This window comes from Pygocentrus nattereri, chromosome 23 (assembly GCF_015220715.1).
Source record: "Pygocentrus nattereri isolate fPygNat1 chromosome 23, fPygNat1.pri, whole genome shotgun sequence".
NCBI classification, from domain to species: Eukaryota; Metazoa; Chordata; class Actinopteri; order Characiformes; family Serrasalmidae; genus Pygocentrus; species Pygocentrus nattereri.
In genome coordinates, this window is record NC_051233.1 from 11383965 (window position 1) to 11401420 (window position 17456).

The following is a 17456-nucleotide window of genomic DNA, read 5'->3' on the forward strand; positions in this document are numbered from 1 at the left end:
TGAGTTTAGGCCATTCAGAATGACACTATTTTCATTACTTTGTACTATTGAAGGATTTGAGTTCGGTACTCTAAAAGACTTTTTATATTTAGTCCTGTATGTGTTTGTTTTGCCCTTTTTATTTTGCTTTTTGTCTATTCGAGAGTGGAGCGTGACACTCTTTTTGATCAAGAAACAGAAAAATGCATGTTGCATATGCAGAATATTGTCATTGCTGTTATCTGTTGTTGGTTTTATTATTGAACCTGGAAACAACACAATTGGTTTACTTGCACACAAATCTTAATTTATTGCTTCTCAAAATTTCATGGCAGTTTTTAAGGGCTTTATCACATTACATGTTGTGTTGATATTGTGCAGCTCTATTTTACTGTTATTTTTAGCCCTAATTTTTGTGTCTGCCTCAGTAATTGGTCTGTTTGCTTCATTGGCTGAGAGGATGCTGAATTAGCATGTGTGAATGTGTTTGCGTAGACATTTTGTTGTGTTCTGTACATTCCACCTTACTAGTTCATCTATGGTAAATGTGAGTGAAAGACATTGTGAGGGAAGGCGGTGAATTCTTCTGATCACAAAAGGTTTCCTGTCCTTTGTTCTTTGCATAGTTTGCATCTCTCAGCTCCTCCCAGACTTGTCTGTGTGGCTTCAGCTCCACATTTAGCAGAGCTTTGTAGAGGATGGTTTTCAAATCTGGCCTTCCTTCTTTTCTATTGCCATTAAAGATCATATTACCAACCTGGATTATCATGAACCTCTTTGAGAAGTATTGAACCAGTAGGAGCAGCAGCATCAGCAGCTGATCCAGGGTCAGTCCCTTGGAGAGGGATAAAGTTTCTGTTACTGCTCAATGCAGTGCTTGGAGGTGGAATTTTGGGTAGTGTAGTTCAGGGGATTGGGTGTGGTTTTGTTTTGGTATGTGTTTTAGGCCGTGCTGTTTTCCTTCTCCACCTCTGCACTTTAAATTGGTAGTTTAGTGGTAGCTCAGCGCTTTAGTGATGATACCCCCCCACCCCCCCGCCATGTACATGCATCACATAGCTAAAAACAGGCTCCAACATGGCTGCTTCAGTTATTTGCTGTGTGTTTGTTCTGTTCATTTTTGTAATTAAAGTCTTCCAGCATCGCAAACCTCATAAACAAGTTACATGTGTGATGATTAATATATTAGAGATGGACTTTTCAAACAATTTTGTGAGTACTTAAACAAATTGGAAAAATTGGCAATCGTTTATTTATTTATTTAAATATGAGCTTTAAACACCTGGCTTAAGATAGATGGCTTAAGATAGAAAACCAGAAAAAACGCCTCAAAAAATGAACAGTAGTCTGCACAAAAAATATAGCCTTTTAGTTTATCAAGCTAAATGCTAGCTCGTCACAATCTTTGCTCTTCATGATAAAAAAGGAGTCTTTTAGGGCAAGAAATACTTGCTTTACTACAAAGTTTTATGTTATTGGAAGTCTTTTTTCCTTTTTTTAATGTTATTTTATAGTTTCATTTGAAGCATTTCTCAGAGCCATTGGTTTCGCACAGCCTGTTTCTGCTGTAGCGCCATAATGGCAGCCATCCACATCATATGCAAAAACAGTGGTCTGTGGTTGCTATCAAAGTAAGTTCTTCTCGGAACGATAGCCTAATGTCACTGCTGTTTCATGGATTCCGGGGTATAAGGGTAGCTTATAGCTAAGGGTGGCATGATACTTTTTTTTTTTTTTTTTTTTCTTTTGTAATGCTGATATTAAAAAATTGAGTATCGGTTGATACAGATCTGATATTTCTTCTTTACAAACTATTAAGCTTCAAAACAAGTTTTTAATTGAAGGGCTTTATATAAAGGTAGGTTATCATTCTCAGTGAACACACTACTGCCCTTCAGTTACTATTAGATAGATATATTATTGTTGTCCAAAAAAAGAAGCATTTTTCTGCACTTTGTGAGCACAGCAGCTGCCCTTAACGTTGTGTAAACATTTCATGAAGGATAAATAGACATCTCTCACATTGAAAGTACAGACCGTTTTGCCTTTTCCTGTGAAGTTACCATTTTGGAAATGCATGCTTGTTTTGTTTTTTTGGACAGTGACTCTCTTCAGTTTGCATGATGCTAACCTGGCAGCTGTTACTTGTTTGCACATCAGTGCAAATCTGAGGAAATAAACGATTAACATGTCTTGGCAAGTTAAAGTGTAAAAAAAAAAAAACTTTTTGGGTTATGTGAATTGAAAACCTTAAATAGATCTTGTTGGGCATAGGCTTAGGGAGCTTTACGCGTGTTGTAGTTGTGCACTAATCCCATTATGTAGTCCTCAACCAAGCACATCTCTCTGTCTCTCTGGGGTGCTGGTGAGACTGTGAATTTTTTTTTTTTTTTAGGGCTTTTATAAAAAGACACTAATTAGATTGAGGTTGTAATTTCATCAGTTCATTCTCGCTCTGAGTGAGAAGTGAAGAAGCCCTCTCAATGTCAGCTGGCGGGTGAAGAAATGGCATAAGGCCTTTAGTGAAACCTTACATTAGATTATGTGCAATTATACTTTACAGACGTGTACAATTATCTTTCACAGGAGAATATTACAGGCAATTAGACTGTACGTTTTTACATTCATATGCTCGAGCATAATTCATATTTTTATGGCCGTTTCCCTGCAATTATGGGTTCAGAGCTTCAGGAGGAAGGTGTATGTGCGAGAGAGGGAATATGAAGGACTGTCTGTCTCGAACTATGGTGTTCTATGAACTGTCTCTTCTCTTGGTGCAGCACACTCTGGGGGGTGGTGTCTGTGTGTGTGTGTGTGTCTGTGTGTGGGTATTATTTTGTACTTTTTCAGGACATTGTAGGAAAACTAGAAAAGCTGTCTGCACCAACAAAATGTTCCAGACTTTTTAACGTTTCTTTTTTTAAAGACTGAAAGGGCAAATACATTTGCTTTTGATTACTGAGGTTAGAGTGAGGATTATGTTTAGGACTAGGTTAGAAAATTCTTATCATAAGTAGGCAATTTTTAGGGGTATATTGATACACACATTTCACAATATAGTATGTATTGTTTTTGCATCATGATGGATGCATTTAGAATAGAAATACTAACATACCTTCAAGATTATTGTGGTATTTTTATTGCATTTTCTTAAAAGACATAACATAAATAACAAAATAAACAAAAATACAATTTGTATTGTAAACAAAAATGTAAACCATAAAGCTACATCTCTGTATTAAATGAGTTGAGCATTACAAGTTATTTTATAGTTTGTTCTTGTATTCCTGTTTAAATTGTGGCTCTTACCTTCTGGCTGAAATAAGTGTAAGAGGACTTTCTAACATGGCTCAGTCACTGCCAGCAAACTGCAGAATCCACCATTGAATAGAGGTGGACTCTACAACTGAATAGAGGTCCAAATCGGCATCCATTAACAGTCCTATGGAGCAGGTTATTTGTTATCAGCACTTAGCGGCTGCTTGAATCCTGTGGGGAGAAGTAACTGCTGATATTCGTGCTTTCTCCACAAGGCTGAAGTGGCTTCCTCAGCTTGGCTAATCAACTACTTAAGCTAGGCCTATATGCATATAAACTTGAGTGACATCCCTTTTTAATCCATAGGGTTTAATATAATGTTGGCCCACCTTTGCAGCTATAACAGCTTCAACTCTTCTCGGAAGGCTTTCTACAAGGGTTAGGAGTGTGTTTATGGGAATTTTTGACCATTCTTCCAGAAGCATATTTGTCAGGTCACCAAAGGTGTTCTATCAGGTTGAGGTCAGGACTCTGTGCAGACCAGTTAAGTTCTTCTACACCAAACTCGCTCACCCATGTCTTTATGGACTTTGCTTTGTGCACTGGTGCACAGTCATGCTGGAACAGGAAGGGGCTGTCTCCAAACTGTTCCCCAAGGTTGGGAGCATGAAATTGTCCAAAATCTCTTGGTCTGCTGAATCATTAAGAGTTCCTTTCACTGGAACTAATGGGTTGATCCCAACTCCTGAAAAACAACACACCATAATCCCTCCTCCACCAAACTTTACGTTTGGCACAATGCAGTCAGACAATTACCGTTCTCCTGGCAGCCACCAAACCCAGAGTCATCCATCGGATTGCCAGAAGGAGAAGCGTGATTCATCACTCCAGAGAACACGTCTCCACTGCTCTAGAGTCCAGTGGTGGTGCTTTACGCCACTGCAGTTGACGCTTTGCATCACGCTTGGTGATGCTTGGATGCAGCTGACAAACACATGTACACCATTACAATAAATGCAAATAACCATATCACTGCTGTCAAAACAAAACCTCTCCATTTTTAGCATTTTTCAGCTTTTTTTTCCCTAGTTTTTGCTTCTCCTGTAAAGCTATGTGAGGTGTGAGGTTTTGTTCTAACAGCACCAATATACAAATAAATAAACACAGTAAACAAAAAAAATGTATTATTAAAAAAGTAATTGATGTCTTATGAGCTAGAAGAACAAAGTTTGGTTCCACATGTCTCCTGGATGCCTCCAGCCATCACATGGATTTGTTAAATTACATCACCAGCACACTTAATTTAACATAATGAAATATTGATTAGCTGAACCAGTTGTGGGATGATAACACAGTACTGTATTTAAAATAGATATGGGACATATGTACAACTGTGTGTGTGTGTGTGTGTGTATCTTCTCATGCATGTGTATCTCTAATGTGAGCCATATGCTTTGCATCAGTTCCTATTAGGTTCTTTAATAAACCTGCTGCACTGTCAGTGCTGAGATTGGGAGAGATCCTCACTGAGGCCCATTAGAGCATTTTATGACTTTGTTGAAGATAACTATTCTATGTCATTTCCTTTTTCCCAACCCCTCATTTTAGTGAGATTGCTTTCTCATGCTGCTTTTTGCTAAACACACAGCTGAAGCTTCATACTCTTTCAACCAACCTCACAAATGGTGGGTAGTGTTTCAGGGATTGTGTTTCTCTTAAATGATTCAGCTATAATAATATCTCCGTAGGTAGTGCCACGTTACGTGAACTTGTTCTTACAGTGAAATGACATGGGAGTGTGTGAGCTGTATCATTTCTAGGTTAAGATGATAAATGTTGAATTGAATACATTTTTTGTTAGTATAATGTCATTTCAATTAAATGAACATTCTCTACAGGGAACACAGCTCTGAATATATTAATGTACAATAACTGTTTACTTGCTGAATTGATCACATTATGGCAAAAGTACAATTTAAGTCACGGCACATTTTATTAACTTTCCACAAAACTTGTAATTTGACAAGGGGTTTTCAAATGTCTATATACAATCGTGAATATCAGCAGTTCATACATTAAAGAAACCAGGAATCCAAAATCACAATGCATATTCCTGCCATAATGTTCCTCCAGAGAGATCAGTAAGGAGGGTCTAACTAGGCATTTGATGATGGGTGGGAGGTAGATGTGAAACATTGTTATTGATTCATTTTATTTTTGTCCACCCACTGGGCAGGGTGCAATAATCAAAACTTAGAAGGCATTTAAGAGGTAGTCAAAAGTCACCAGCCTCAGATGAAAAATAACAGGAAAAAGAGATTTTTGTATTTTGAGTGGTAGAATATGATGAGCTTAATGAATGTGATTACGATGAGCTTAAATGACTTTTCAAAAGTCAGTAAGAGTTTTGCTGAGTCAGAATTGTTCACAGTGGTGAACAACAGGAACTAGACCTCTAAAAAACATGAAGTTATCAATTTCCTGATGCTTAAAACATTGTTTTATAGTCGGTAGTTCTAGCTTTAAATGTGTTTTTTTTTTTTTTTATTTTATTAATTCCTAGCAGACAGATACAGGCATTGTGTTGTAAAATAGTCCCCAAAGAAACTTTATTTTTTCAGATTTATGACTGGTTTTCCATTATCAATATTACCTATAAAAACATGCATATAAAAGATGTGTGGAGGTTCAGTGGTAAATGTCTATATTTGTATTGTAGACACCTGTGATTCCTTTCACAGGTCACCGATTTAATAATGCAGACAATTTGAAAACTCAGTGGAACTGCCCTTTTAATATGGCCAGTGATGTGAACTAACAAGGTTTTAAAAAAAAAACTACCACAAAAGGTCAATTTTGATTTCAGATCAACTTAAAAATGCAGCTTTTCAAAGAAAGTGCATGTATAAGGAAACAGCAAAACAGAAACAGAAGGCATTCACCAACCTTTCTTAAGAAGAAATTTCTTCTTAAAACCCACTTACCTAGTTTTCACAAAGATTCTGACGTTCACCAATGTTTTCTTATTTGGGGTAAGAATGGAACAAGCACAAAGGTGTGGACAGTTCTGCAGATTAAGAACATGTCATGAATCTGATTTAGACTTTTTAAAAAAGGTCTTTTTAGTTTTTCCTAAGAACAAATTTAAGAAGAAAGCTAAAAACTATCAGTGAGAGGGGCCCAACATTATCGTGACTGTCGGGACCTTTGTGCAGCTGTGTAAAGTTTTATGTGGGTTTGAGTTCTCCAGATATTGTATTTCTTCTTTATTTATGCATCATGTTCCTCATTTCATACATTGTAGTTGCATTATTTTCTAGCCGCTGTTTGGCCTTATGTTTTCGGGACTGTGTCAGTGCTTGTGATGGACTATATTAACTGCAACTAGGTTAGTGATACCCTTCCCCCAGTCTTCACATCACTGCACATTCAGGCATGCGTGAGCGGAGTGAGCATTAACTGGATGCAATGTGTTAGTTTGTGTCAGTGTATGTTGAGCATGTCAGGTCGTGGGCTGTATATTAGGATTGTGGCGTGGGATGTGGTTTGCTTCAGATGTTACTCTTTGATTTATCTGTTTAAAGATTGTAGATGAAGCAATGCAAAATCATCTAAGTGCCACTAAAATGAATAAATGGATGATTGACCATTGTTTATAATTTGTCGCAGCACTTTTCGAGATGTGTAAACATCTCAGAATAAAATACTGAATGAGGCCAGTCCTTAGGTGCAAACTTTGAGTAGATGAGGCAGCAACGTGTGTGTGCATCGCATCTCCCGCCTCTGAAATGATGACTTACTTAACTTTTTAATATATGTTAAAAATGCAGGGTAATTCAAAAAGATTAATCCGATTACAAAATGATTTATTTGTCAAACTAGTTTTATTATAGAGCAATGCAGTACATTGAAAATGGTTTAAATGAGCATGAAGTTTATGTAATTTTACAAGTACTCAGTATGAACCTTCTCCAGCTGTGCAGACATCAATGCAATAGTCAGATTCATCCCATACCATATCCATCCCAAATGAACATGTCAAGTGTCACTGTGTTCACTGCTCTTTCAATATGATTTCAGAGATCATCCTGTGTTGATGGGACTGGTGGCGCATAATCAGAATCCTTAATGTACCCCCACAAAAAAAGTCACATAGTGTGAGGCCGAGTGATGCTGGTGACCTTTTTCTTGTAACTTGTTGGTGCCAATGACAAACGCTCTGATCTTTTTGAGGTTTACTAACATACTGAGTCAGAAACTCTATGACCCCTTCTTTCAATTCGTATGTGATTGTGTATGTGAAAATGTGGCGCTTTGAAATCCAATGAATTTCTTTGAATCACCCTGTAGAGTTCTGATTTCTTTCTAATAACTTTCAACATTTTTACGTAATAGTTGCTTTAGATGTAAACACTCATTACAGTGATCTGAAACTTACCAATTCTGATCTCTAGACAGTTGTGGTGATTGGAACCAGAGTCACAGTGTCTACAAAATAAATATAGCCAGATATATTCACTATCCAAAATGACCAGTGAGCAATCTCATGAGACCAGACATCTCATACCGAGAACTTCTCGAGTTACCCGTTAGAAGCTTTGTGTTAAATATGGGTGCGATCGTAGATTTATAAGGATGCGATTAAACTGAGTGTGAATTTCTAAAGCTGTCTATCACCTTGTGAAGGTAGAGCTCAAAGTAAGTGTTGATTGTGTGTTGTGTTGTCAGCTCAGGATGTAATGCAATGTAACATGGTTGACAAGATGCCGCCCTAAAAAAAACGTCTAAGATGTAGATGTGTCATGTGCATAAAACGCATTACATGCAGTAACAGTAAACATTACCTCTTGCTGGGGGAAAAACAGTTCTGTTAGTTAACGAAGGTGTTTTTGCTTGATAGTTTGTTTTTCTTGTGTAATCTACAGTATTCCAGATGTTAAAAGAGCACTTGGAGGTGGGATTTTAGAGGGGTATACCCTTGTTAACTGTGAATTTCACTGCAGTCCGGCATTAGACGTTTAACAAATTGTCCCCAATTTGTTAAAATGTGTGTTCTCCCCACTGTGTGTTCTCAGTAGATCATGTCTCCTCAAAACTACCAGTGACTCTACACATGTAGTCTGAGTTTTTATTTTATGTTTAGAATGGTAAAAATGATACACATCAAAATAAAGTTGTCCTTTGGTACTATTTGCCCCACAAGGACCTTTTTTACATTTTTTATTTTTTTTTTTACGAATACATACTTCTTGTTCTTAATGCCACCACTGTGAATCATTCTGACATTTCTCATCAAACCACTGTGAATGACTTTGTTTACATGCAAACAAATCTAATTATGCAGAAATATTTGAAAAATCTGTGGAAATCCCCTTTATTGGAAGATTCTATTTTGGTAATATCGTCCATTTTCTGTTTGTCCATTTGTCATGAAATGACCACAGTATGGAAAGTGCAGCTGGTGTTTCAATGGCATGAAAATAAACACGTTATGAAGAGTAATTGAAATCAGGGAAGGAGGTTGGTGGTTAGCCTGGGTTCATATTAAGCTTCTATGATGATGATTACGATGATGAAAGTTGCTTAATGTTTTTTTTTTTTTTTTTTTTCTTTTGGCTTTCTCCTGATCTGCTAAAGGGCTGAAGTATGCCTGTTATCTCAACAAACTGCCGAGCGCTCGTGTTCTGATAAACATCCTCCGGAAAAAGAGACTATTGATTTTTCTGACCAGGATGGAACTGATATCTCTCTCTCTCTCTGTGTCTCTCAGGCTGAAAGCACTGGTTTCAACCGGTGGCCGAAATGTACAGGCGGCCTGTGATTGGTGAGTAATCGCTTGTGCATGCACACACACACACACCCACTATGAGCAAAGTGAACATAGCCATTTGGCAGTTGATTTTATGAGTCTGTTAAGGCCATGTCCTTCTGTGTCTTGTGAAGTTAATCACAGTACTCTGCACACTTATTTTAAGTACTCCATTCTGACACGCAGTACTGTATAAAAGTCAGAGGCCACCCTCGATTTATTTGATTTGCGGTGAAAATGGCCATTAAGGACACGTTATTCGTTTTTCAGCATCAGGAAAAACTGCAGAAAACATATATTTAACAGAAACTTGCATAGAAGCCTCAACAGCTAAATTTCAGGAGACGTTTCCACACTTCCACAGTTCAGTGTTAGAAGTTGGTTGCATTTTCTGCTTTTTGCAATCCACGTAATCCCAAACATATCAAGTGATGTTAAACTCTGGAGTGGTCAGTCGAATGTTGACCAGTTTCTTTTTTCAGTAATGACTTCTTGACAGTTACACATCCTTTTAGACATGTAGCATCAATGAATATGTTCAAAACATACACATGTATACGTAACTACATGTGTATATTATGCCTATGTGTTCTTTTTGTCAAATATCTTGAAGTGTTTTTGGATATGACTTGAACTTCTTTCAAGTGGTGACCCCATGCAAATAAATTTCTTGAAATGAGTCACGCAGACCTCTCTTTGCCAGTAAACAGCTCATGGTCTTGAACATTTTGCTAATGGCTATGTTAATTACGGAACTATCTGGTGAGATGATCTGACGGTACTGAGCATGAGATGGAACTGAGGTTCCATTTAGCAGTCCATTCACCAGAACTGGTTTGGGTCCAGAGGATTTTGCAGTAATCAGAAAGTCTGGAATCTGCAAATTTCATGAGTCATATGCCCACCTCTACTGTTCATTTTTCTGACTATCCACTGCCCTCTGCTGGCAAATATGACAATATTCTTCCCATGAATGACAGACTGGAGATGGACCTCAAGATAGCCAGAAATAAGTCTGTCCCCTGTACACAAAAACATATGTAATATTATTGATTTTAGTAATAGTGGTTAATAGTACTTTTGCCTTGCCTAGTAAAATCCAGCCAAACCTTTAATAGTGAGCATGACATGTTTTAAATTGTTAACATGAAAACGTGAAAATAGTTTCTTCAAAATAAAAAGGTTAGTGTTTGCTGCGTCCTGGTAGTAACTAAAAAAGTCACTCAACTTTTGTAGTTTTGTGAACTGAAGAATTCTACTGCTTTTAAACATTTCAATCATTTTAAACATTATAAACATTACGATGTAAACAGTCTTTCCAAGTGGTTTAATGTGCTACTATAGAGAAACAAGTCAATACAGCTCAGAGTTGTCGTAATAGGAACCAGATGTCCAAGCATGGCTTTATAAGCTACTGAACAGAAAATTGCTACATGAAATGGTTACAGATGGATTGCCTGTTGTCTGAGATGTTGTTTTACAATACTTTAGAGAAGCTTTTGGCCTAAAACCTATTTGTTTTTCTTCCTGGATGTAGCACTATTATCATCATTGATTAATTAGGTTGGTTTAAGGAAATAAAATGAACTGGCTATCTCACCAACACTCCGGCTTTAGCTGGGTGTTGCTTGAGGTAACAAGGCAAGTTCAGCTCCTTTTCACTTTCTGTTTTCTTCTCCAGGTTGTTCTCCCATGTGGATGACCCATTTCTGGATGACCCTTTGCCGCGGGAGTATGTGTTGTACCTGCGGCCGAGTGGGCCTCTGCTCCACCAGCTCTCTCACTTTTGGCAGCAGAGTCGGGCCATGTGCGGCAAGAACAAGGCTCACAACATCTTCCCCCACATAACCCTCTGCCAGTTCTTCATGGTCAGTCTAATTTGCCTTAGGAATATAATTTATGCTTACCATACTTGTGGAGTTTATTCGAAAAATAAATTTGAATAAAGTACAATTAAAGCTATGGCAGAACCACCTGATTGCTGTTGTTTAAGCTGACCATTTCCACGGTTGTTTGTGGAATGTTTTGAGAAACAGAGTGTGAAATAGGTGCTTTTTCATTAGTAGACTTAAGACAAATACATGGAAGTAAGGGAGAAAGAGAGGAAAAGAGACACATTATGGGTCTTTTCAAAAACTACATATCCTGACCTATAACGGGTGCTCAAGCTGTATCTATGGAGCAACATGTTGATTACTTGAGCACACGATAGTTAATCAGCCAATATGGCCACTTTAGTCACTTGTATGGTAATAGCTGCACAAAATGATGATCATGTTCATGACGGGCCTGAGGTATCTGGTTACATGCCAAACAGACATGAGAGTTTTATTTTGCACCTTCGTTTTTTCTGTCTGTCAAATTACAGATGATGTAGGGATATAAAGTAGTGCAGACTCATGACTCAAGTGCTGTGTACAGTGATTGTTTCAGAAAAGGCCTTGCAAAATTGCACTATTCCACTGCAAACATTTAAAATGCATTTAGGCTATTTAAAATGTCAATTAGTGAATAAAAAGCTCTTTATCCACCAGAGCAGGACAAGTTTGAGGTTGTGCTGTTTGTAAAAATCCTGAACTGGAGTGTAAGAATATAAGGTTGATCATGGACTCTTTCTTGTTTTGCACATATGTGTGCACATCTGCTAATGCAGTGTGCAGATGCAAAGGTGGAAGCTCTGTGCGAGTCACTGCAAACGGTGGTGGGACAGTGGCGAGGCCGCTTCCCCTCCCCTCTCCCCCTGGAGCTCTACACCTCCTCCAACTTCATTGGCCTCTTCGTGGAAGAGAAGGTGGCTGAGGTGCTCAAGGGTTTCGCAGCTGACTTTTCCGCCGAGGCTGCTGCCAAAGCAGGTATGCATGTGTAAGACTTTGGTACCCCTAAAGTGACAGTTTGGCAAAAAAATTTAATGTGTTCTCCACTTACCTCAGTTGTAGCTGATCAGCCAAGAAATGTTGTTAATTGTTAATGCTTGAAGTTTGCTTCTTTAGAGGTAAAAGTTTACTGTAGCCAGTGGAAGCTTGTGTTGGTATTGTGCAACTTAAATGCCTAAAATAAAATGGACAAATGTACAGCAAACGTCAGGCTTTAGTCTGGCCACTGCAACTATTTTTAATCCAGATAGCCTGGATCGCAGTGTCATAGCCCAATGTTAATACCAGCGTTAAGGTTAAATTTATATGGGTCAAAACAAACAGAATCTTGCTTGCAGTTAGTGCCATGCAGAACAGCAATGGGCTAGTAAAGTGAGCCAGACTGAAATCATGCTGCCTTCTGAAAGGTACTTTAAAGATATTTTATTTTCCTTGTAATTAACCTAAAATCAAAATGTTGTACATTACAGTAGTCCTGTTTTGAACTTAAAAACAAAGGAACTGTGTCAAGTTCAGCTCTGTTTTCAAAAACAGGTGCTCTTATCTGCTGCCAGATTTTATCACATTTTCATGGTGTTAGTTTGAGCAAGACTGCTATTACCATGTCATCTGTGGGTTCTATTATACCTTCTTTAATTCGCTTTGGAAATAGTACTCAGTAGACTACAGGCATCACAGATTCACACTAAAGTCATGGATCTCTTCAGCAATAGGTCAAATTGCAGCATCTCTGTAGTCCAGCTAATTTACAAATTACAGCACCAACTAATCCAGCTTGAAGCAAGTGTGATGACTTGCGTGTGCAGTTTGATTGGTAGGGTGTAAGTTTAGCCTTGTACCAAAACCAGTGCTTTTCCAAAAAAGCAACACCAAATGTGTTTTAGCTGATTTAATTCAAAATGGTGTATGTACACTTGGTAAATTTTTTTACAAAAAAAAAGTTTTTGAATATAATGGCAAACACACTTTTATTAATAAATGTATTAATAATTATTAAAAAATAATAATGAGTGGGACTAATCATAATACAGCAATGATATTTCTTGTAAATGTAAAGCCCAATATCAACAATGTAGATCATGAAAGAAGGAAACCCTTTATTTGCTATGATGACTTTGTTTATCGCATATTACAAAATCAGAATGCACCAATGGCATTTTGCCCATTTAATGCCCAAGTGTCAATTACTGGTAATACAGGTTTTTAGAGCTGAGGCACCTCATGGCCCTGGCTTGTAACTTAGGCACACCTATGTTTAGCAGGCTGGACCCCACAATGGGAAGCTATTAATGTTTGATGCTTCCTAAGAGTGGTGCTTTGCATCATTGATACTGTGTGTTGTTGTCTACGAGATACTGATGTGTGTTTTACACTTTATTTCCATTGCACTGTTCAGATGTCCATGTGGAGCCACACAAGAAGCAGCTGCATGTAACTTTGGCCTACCACTTCCCCACCAATCACCTCTCCTCCTTAGAAAAGCTGGCCAGAGGCGTGGATGTGTCACTGGGCTGCGATTGGCTGGCCGTTCTCTTCTCACGGGACATCCGATTTGCTAATCATGAGGTATGAACCCTCCAAGATCTAAAGTCTTGAGCGGTTGAAGGAAACCTTTAAGTGCTAGCAGATGGCTAGTGGAGAGAAGGCTCTGTTGATTTCAGTGGGATGTGAATCCTCTGTATAGATCAGACAGGCTAGGTGGAAGAACTTAGCTTTTCTGGACAGTGTTTAGGAGTATAAATGGTGTCAGTCCCACATCTCTTGGTAGGATGGGCCAAGCATGTATAGCACTTGATTTCTGATTTTTGTGTGTCTGCAGTCTCTCCAGACTTTACCACACTGTGGTTCTGCGGCCTCGAATGCTACCCAATATGAGAGCCCTTGGAGTATAGCTTCATAATGATAGGCAAGCCATTTTGATTGAAGAAAAAGCTGCTAGTTCGACAGCAATTTTTCATCATGTGCTTGCATGTTATGAAATGCCTCCGTTCCCTTGAGAAAATCACACATTGGTACAAGACTGTTGCAACATGACACCCCAGAAAGCTCTTAGTGGAAAAGAGCAAGAATTGGCATGCATAACTAAAGGAAAAAAACAAACCCAGTTCTGTCAAACTTATTTGTAATATTTAAGTGTGTGTAAGCAACTGATTGATTTTAGCATTACGTTTGCTTCAAGTTAAATCTACAAGGAGCATTCTGCATTCTATTTGCACAGTAATCTACTATTTGCACTTTTGCATGACTCTCAGAGGTCTGTGTATTGTCATGTACAACCCCAATTCCAATGAAGTTGGGACGTTGCGTAAAACATAAATAACAACAAAATATGATGATTTGCAAATCCTTTCTCAACCTATATTCAATTGAATACACTACAAAGACAAGATATTTAATGTTCAAACGGATACATTTTATTGTTTTTTGCAAATATTCACTCATTTTGAATTTGATGCCTGCAGCATGTTCCAAACAAGTTGGGACAGGGGCAAGTTTACCACTATGTTGCATCACCTTTCCTTTTAACAACACTCAATAAGCATTTGGGAACTAATTGTTGGAGCTTTGTAGGTGGAATTCTTTCCCATTCTTGCTTGATGTACAACTTCAGTTGCTCAACAGTCCGGGGTCTCTGTTGTCATATTTTGCACTTCATAATGCGCCACACTTTTTCAGTGGGAGACGGTCTGGACTGCAGGCAGGCCAGTCTAGTACCCGCACTCTTTTATTACGAAGCCACGCTGTTGTAACACGTGCAGAATGTGGCTTGGCATTGTCTTGCTGAAATAAGCCAGGACGTCCCTGAAAAAGACGCTGCTTGGATGGCAGCATATGTTGCTCCAAAACCTGTATGTACCTTTCAGCATTAATGGAGCCTTCACAGATGTGCAAGTCATGGGCACTAACACACCCCCACACCATCAGAGATACTGACTTTTGAACTTTGCGCTGATAACAACCCGGACAGTCCTTTTCCTCTTTGGCCTGGAGGACACGACGTCCATGATTTCCGAAAACAATTTGAAATGTGGACTCGTCAGACCACAGGACACTTTTCCACTTTGCCTCAGTCCATCTCAGATGGACCCAGAGAAGCCGGCGGCGTTTCTGGGTGTTGTTGATATATGGCTTTCGCTTTGCATGGCAGTTTTAACTACTGCACTTGTAGATGGAGCGACGAACTGTGTTCACTGACAATGGTTTTCTGAAGTGTTCCTGAGCCCATGTGGTAATATCCGTTACAGAATGATGTTGGTTTTTAATGCAGTGACGCCTGGTGGATCAAAGGTCACGGGTATTCAGTGCTGGTTTTCTGCCTTGCCGCTTACTTGCAGAGATTTCTGTTTTTTCTGTTTCGTATTCTGTTTTTATTTATGTTTTACACAACGTCCCAACTTCATTGGAATTAGGGTTGTATTTACCACTCGGTTTTGAGCCTATTAGTGCACTGTATCTGCTAATTTTATTGTAGTATGTGTGGATTCTTTGCATTATATGTAGTCTATGTGTGAGACTGTATTGTTGAAACTTACTATCTTAAGAACTGACTAGCTTAGAATGATCATTTTTTTTAATCCTGTTGTACAAAAGCAAATCTTATAGTGTTTTATAGAAATGACATCATCTCTTACAACATCTTAGGAAATGTTATTATGGAATAGCTAATGTCCTGAATTCAGTCCTAATTGAAGTTGCCCTTGTTATTAAACAGACGAGATTTCAGAGTTAGTGTGCTTCTGTAAAATGGCCCTTGACGACTAAACTCTGGCAGTGTCTTATGTTGTGCTGAGGTCTTGGAGGACTGATATTTTGTTCCAACATGTGCTTGTTTTGGGATAAGGGCAAACTTCTTCTTGACTCTTGATTTGGTTGACCTTCATGGCCTCTTTTGTTCTCAGACCTTGCGAGTAATGTACCCCTACGCACCCCAGAACGAGGATGAGCTGGAGTTGGCTCCGAATGACTTCATCTTCATGTCCTCGATGGAGCAGGGCAGCGCCAGTGAGGGCTGGGTGTATGGGACCTCGATGAGCACAGGGCTGTCCGGTCTGCTGCCTGAGAACTATGTCAGCCGAGCCGACGAGTGTGACACCTGGGTCCTACATGTGTAAGTCCAAAAATTATAGGAGAACTGCACTTATTTTTCCAAAATGTCTACATTATTCAATGGTTAATATGTAAACTGAGTCACTCAGAGAGGTTTGATGTGCGATGTGCTGTCAGCTTACCGAGTCAGAATTGTTCAGCGTGGTGGCAACATGAAACAGACATCAGAAAAATGTAATGTCTCTGAAAGCTATTTTGGTGTAAAAGGGTTTGGTTTTTGAGATAGTTTTAGTCTTTAGTTTTTAAGCCATTCATGGTGCATGCAGGCCATTGTAAGGCAAAGTAGTCCACTATTTATTTATTTATTTATTAGATTAACTAATATTTCATTATTATGAGCATAGCATGAAACCTCAGAAGACATTTTGTGAGGTTCACTGGTCATTTTGGGTAGCAAATAATAAAAATAGTTTCTTGGTTCCTGTCACAGTTGGATTTTGTTTGCATCTCAATGACTGAATTAAGCAGAACTGCAGAAAAACTGGTGGAATTCCCAACCTGAAATCAAAAGGACCTTTTTTATGTTGTTAGTTTTTGTCCCTGCTCTTATCGTTTAAAAGACAAAATTCTTGTTTTTCTGAAATCTTCCATCATAATGTAATGAGTTCAGCCTGAAACACTTTCTGATTTTTGGGTATGTCACCTCATGTTTATAATATCACTAATAATAGCATTGACTTCTCCTTCCACCCACCACCCCTATGTTATCAACCAGCAAAAATGTTTCATTCGGAAACCGGCACGGCATGCAAGGAAAATGCATTGTGATTTCCAATTCTCTTTAACTTGAAAGTCTTTCAGTAGCAATGCTAGTGATTTGTATGGCGTGTCTTCCTCCTTTACTCTCATGCAAGCATTTAAATTAATAGATGCTGGTTGTGGTGATGCAATCTTGAGCAAGTCAGCCTTGGAAAGATAATGTTTAACACACTGATGTTAGCTAGGTTACTAATAGAGTGGTAGAAATTGTTTCTAGCAGCTTAGATACAATCTTTGCCAAGAAGAACAAAGCTGTGAAACCAGCAGTAGCAAATCAACTAACGTCACCTTATAAAATATAAAAAAGCTCTATTAAACTGTGCCCTGTTTTTGTTACATTTTCCGGTCGTGTTATTGTTTGTGTTCTTAAAGGCTTCGAATTTTTTGTTATTATTTTTATGTTTCACTATTGATATTATTACCTATATTTCTTGGACAGGTCCCACTCCTTCCTCAACTGCACTTCGCCCACTAATAGCGGTGGGGCAATGGGTGGATCTTTTCTTGATGGACAGCTGGATGGCCGTCTCCTTGACGACCCCAGCCTAATGGACCCGGCTAGTCTCAATGTCATATGTCACCCCATGCAGGTGAGGAGGCTTCACTGCACGACCCATAAGCAAATATTCAAATATTTGTCAATCTAAAATATTTGTACATTACTGTGTGGA

At 38.5% G+C, this 17456-nt stretch overlaps 1 protein-coding gene across 1 annotated transcript in view; it reads left to right on the top strand.

Moving 5' to 3' along the window:
- The window catches only part of ubash3ba (ubiquitin associated and SH3 domain containing Ba), a 53789-nt gene that overhangs the window by 24966 nt on the left and 11367 nt on the right, over window positions 1-17456 (top strand). Inside the window, exons 2-7 of the mRNA XM_017701788.2 lie at window positions 9008-9061; window positions 10728-10914; window positions 11700-11898; window positions 13316-13485; window positions 15819-16027; window positions 17225-17375. Of these exons, the coding sequence (XP_017557277.1) occupies window positions 9008-9061; window positions 10728-10914; window positions 11700-11898; window positions 13316-13485; window positions 15819-16027; window positions 17225-17375 (970 nt within the window). The remainder of the gene's footprint in view (window positions 1-9007; window positions 9062-10727; window positions 10915-11699; window positions 11899-13315; window positions 13486-15818; window positions 16028-17224; window positions 17376-17456) is intronic.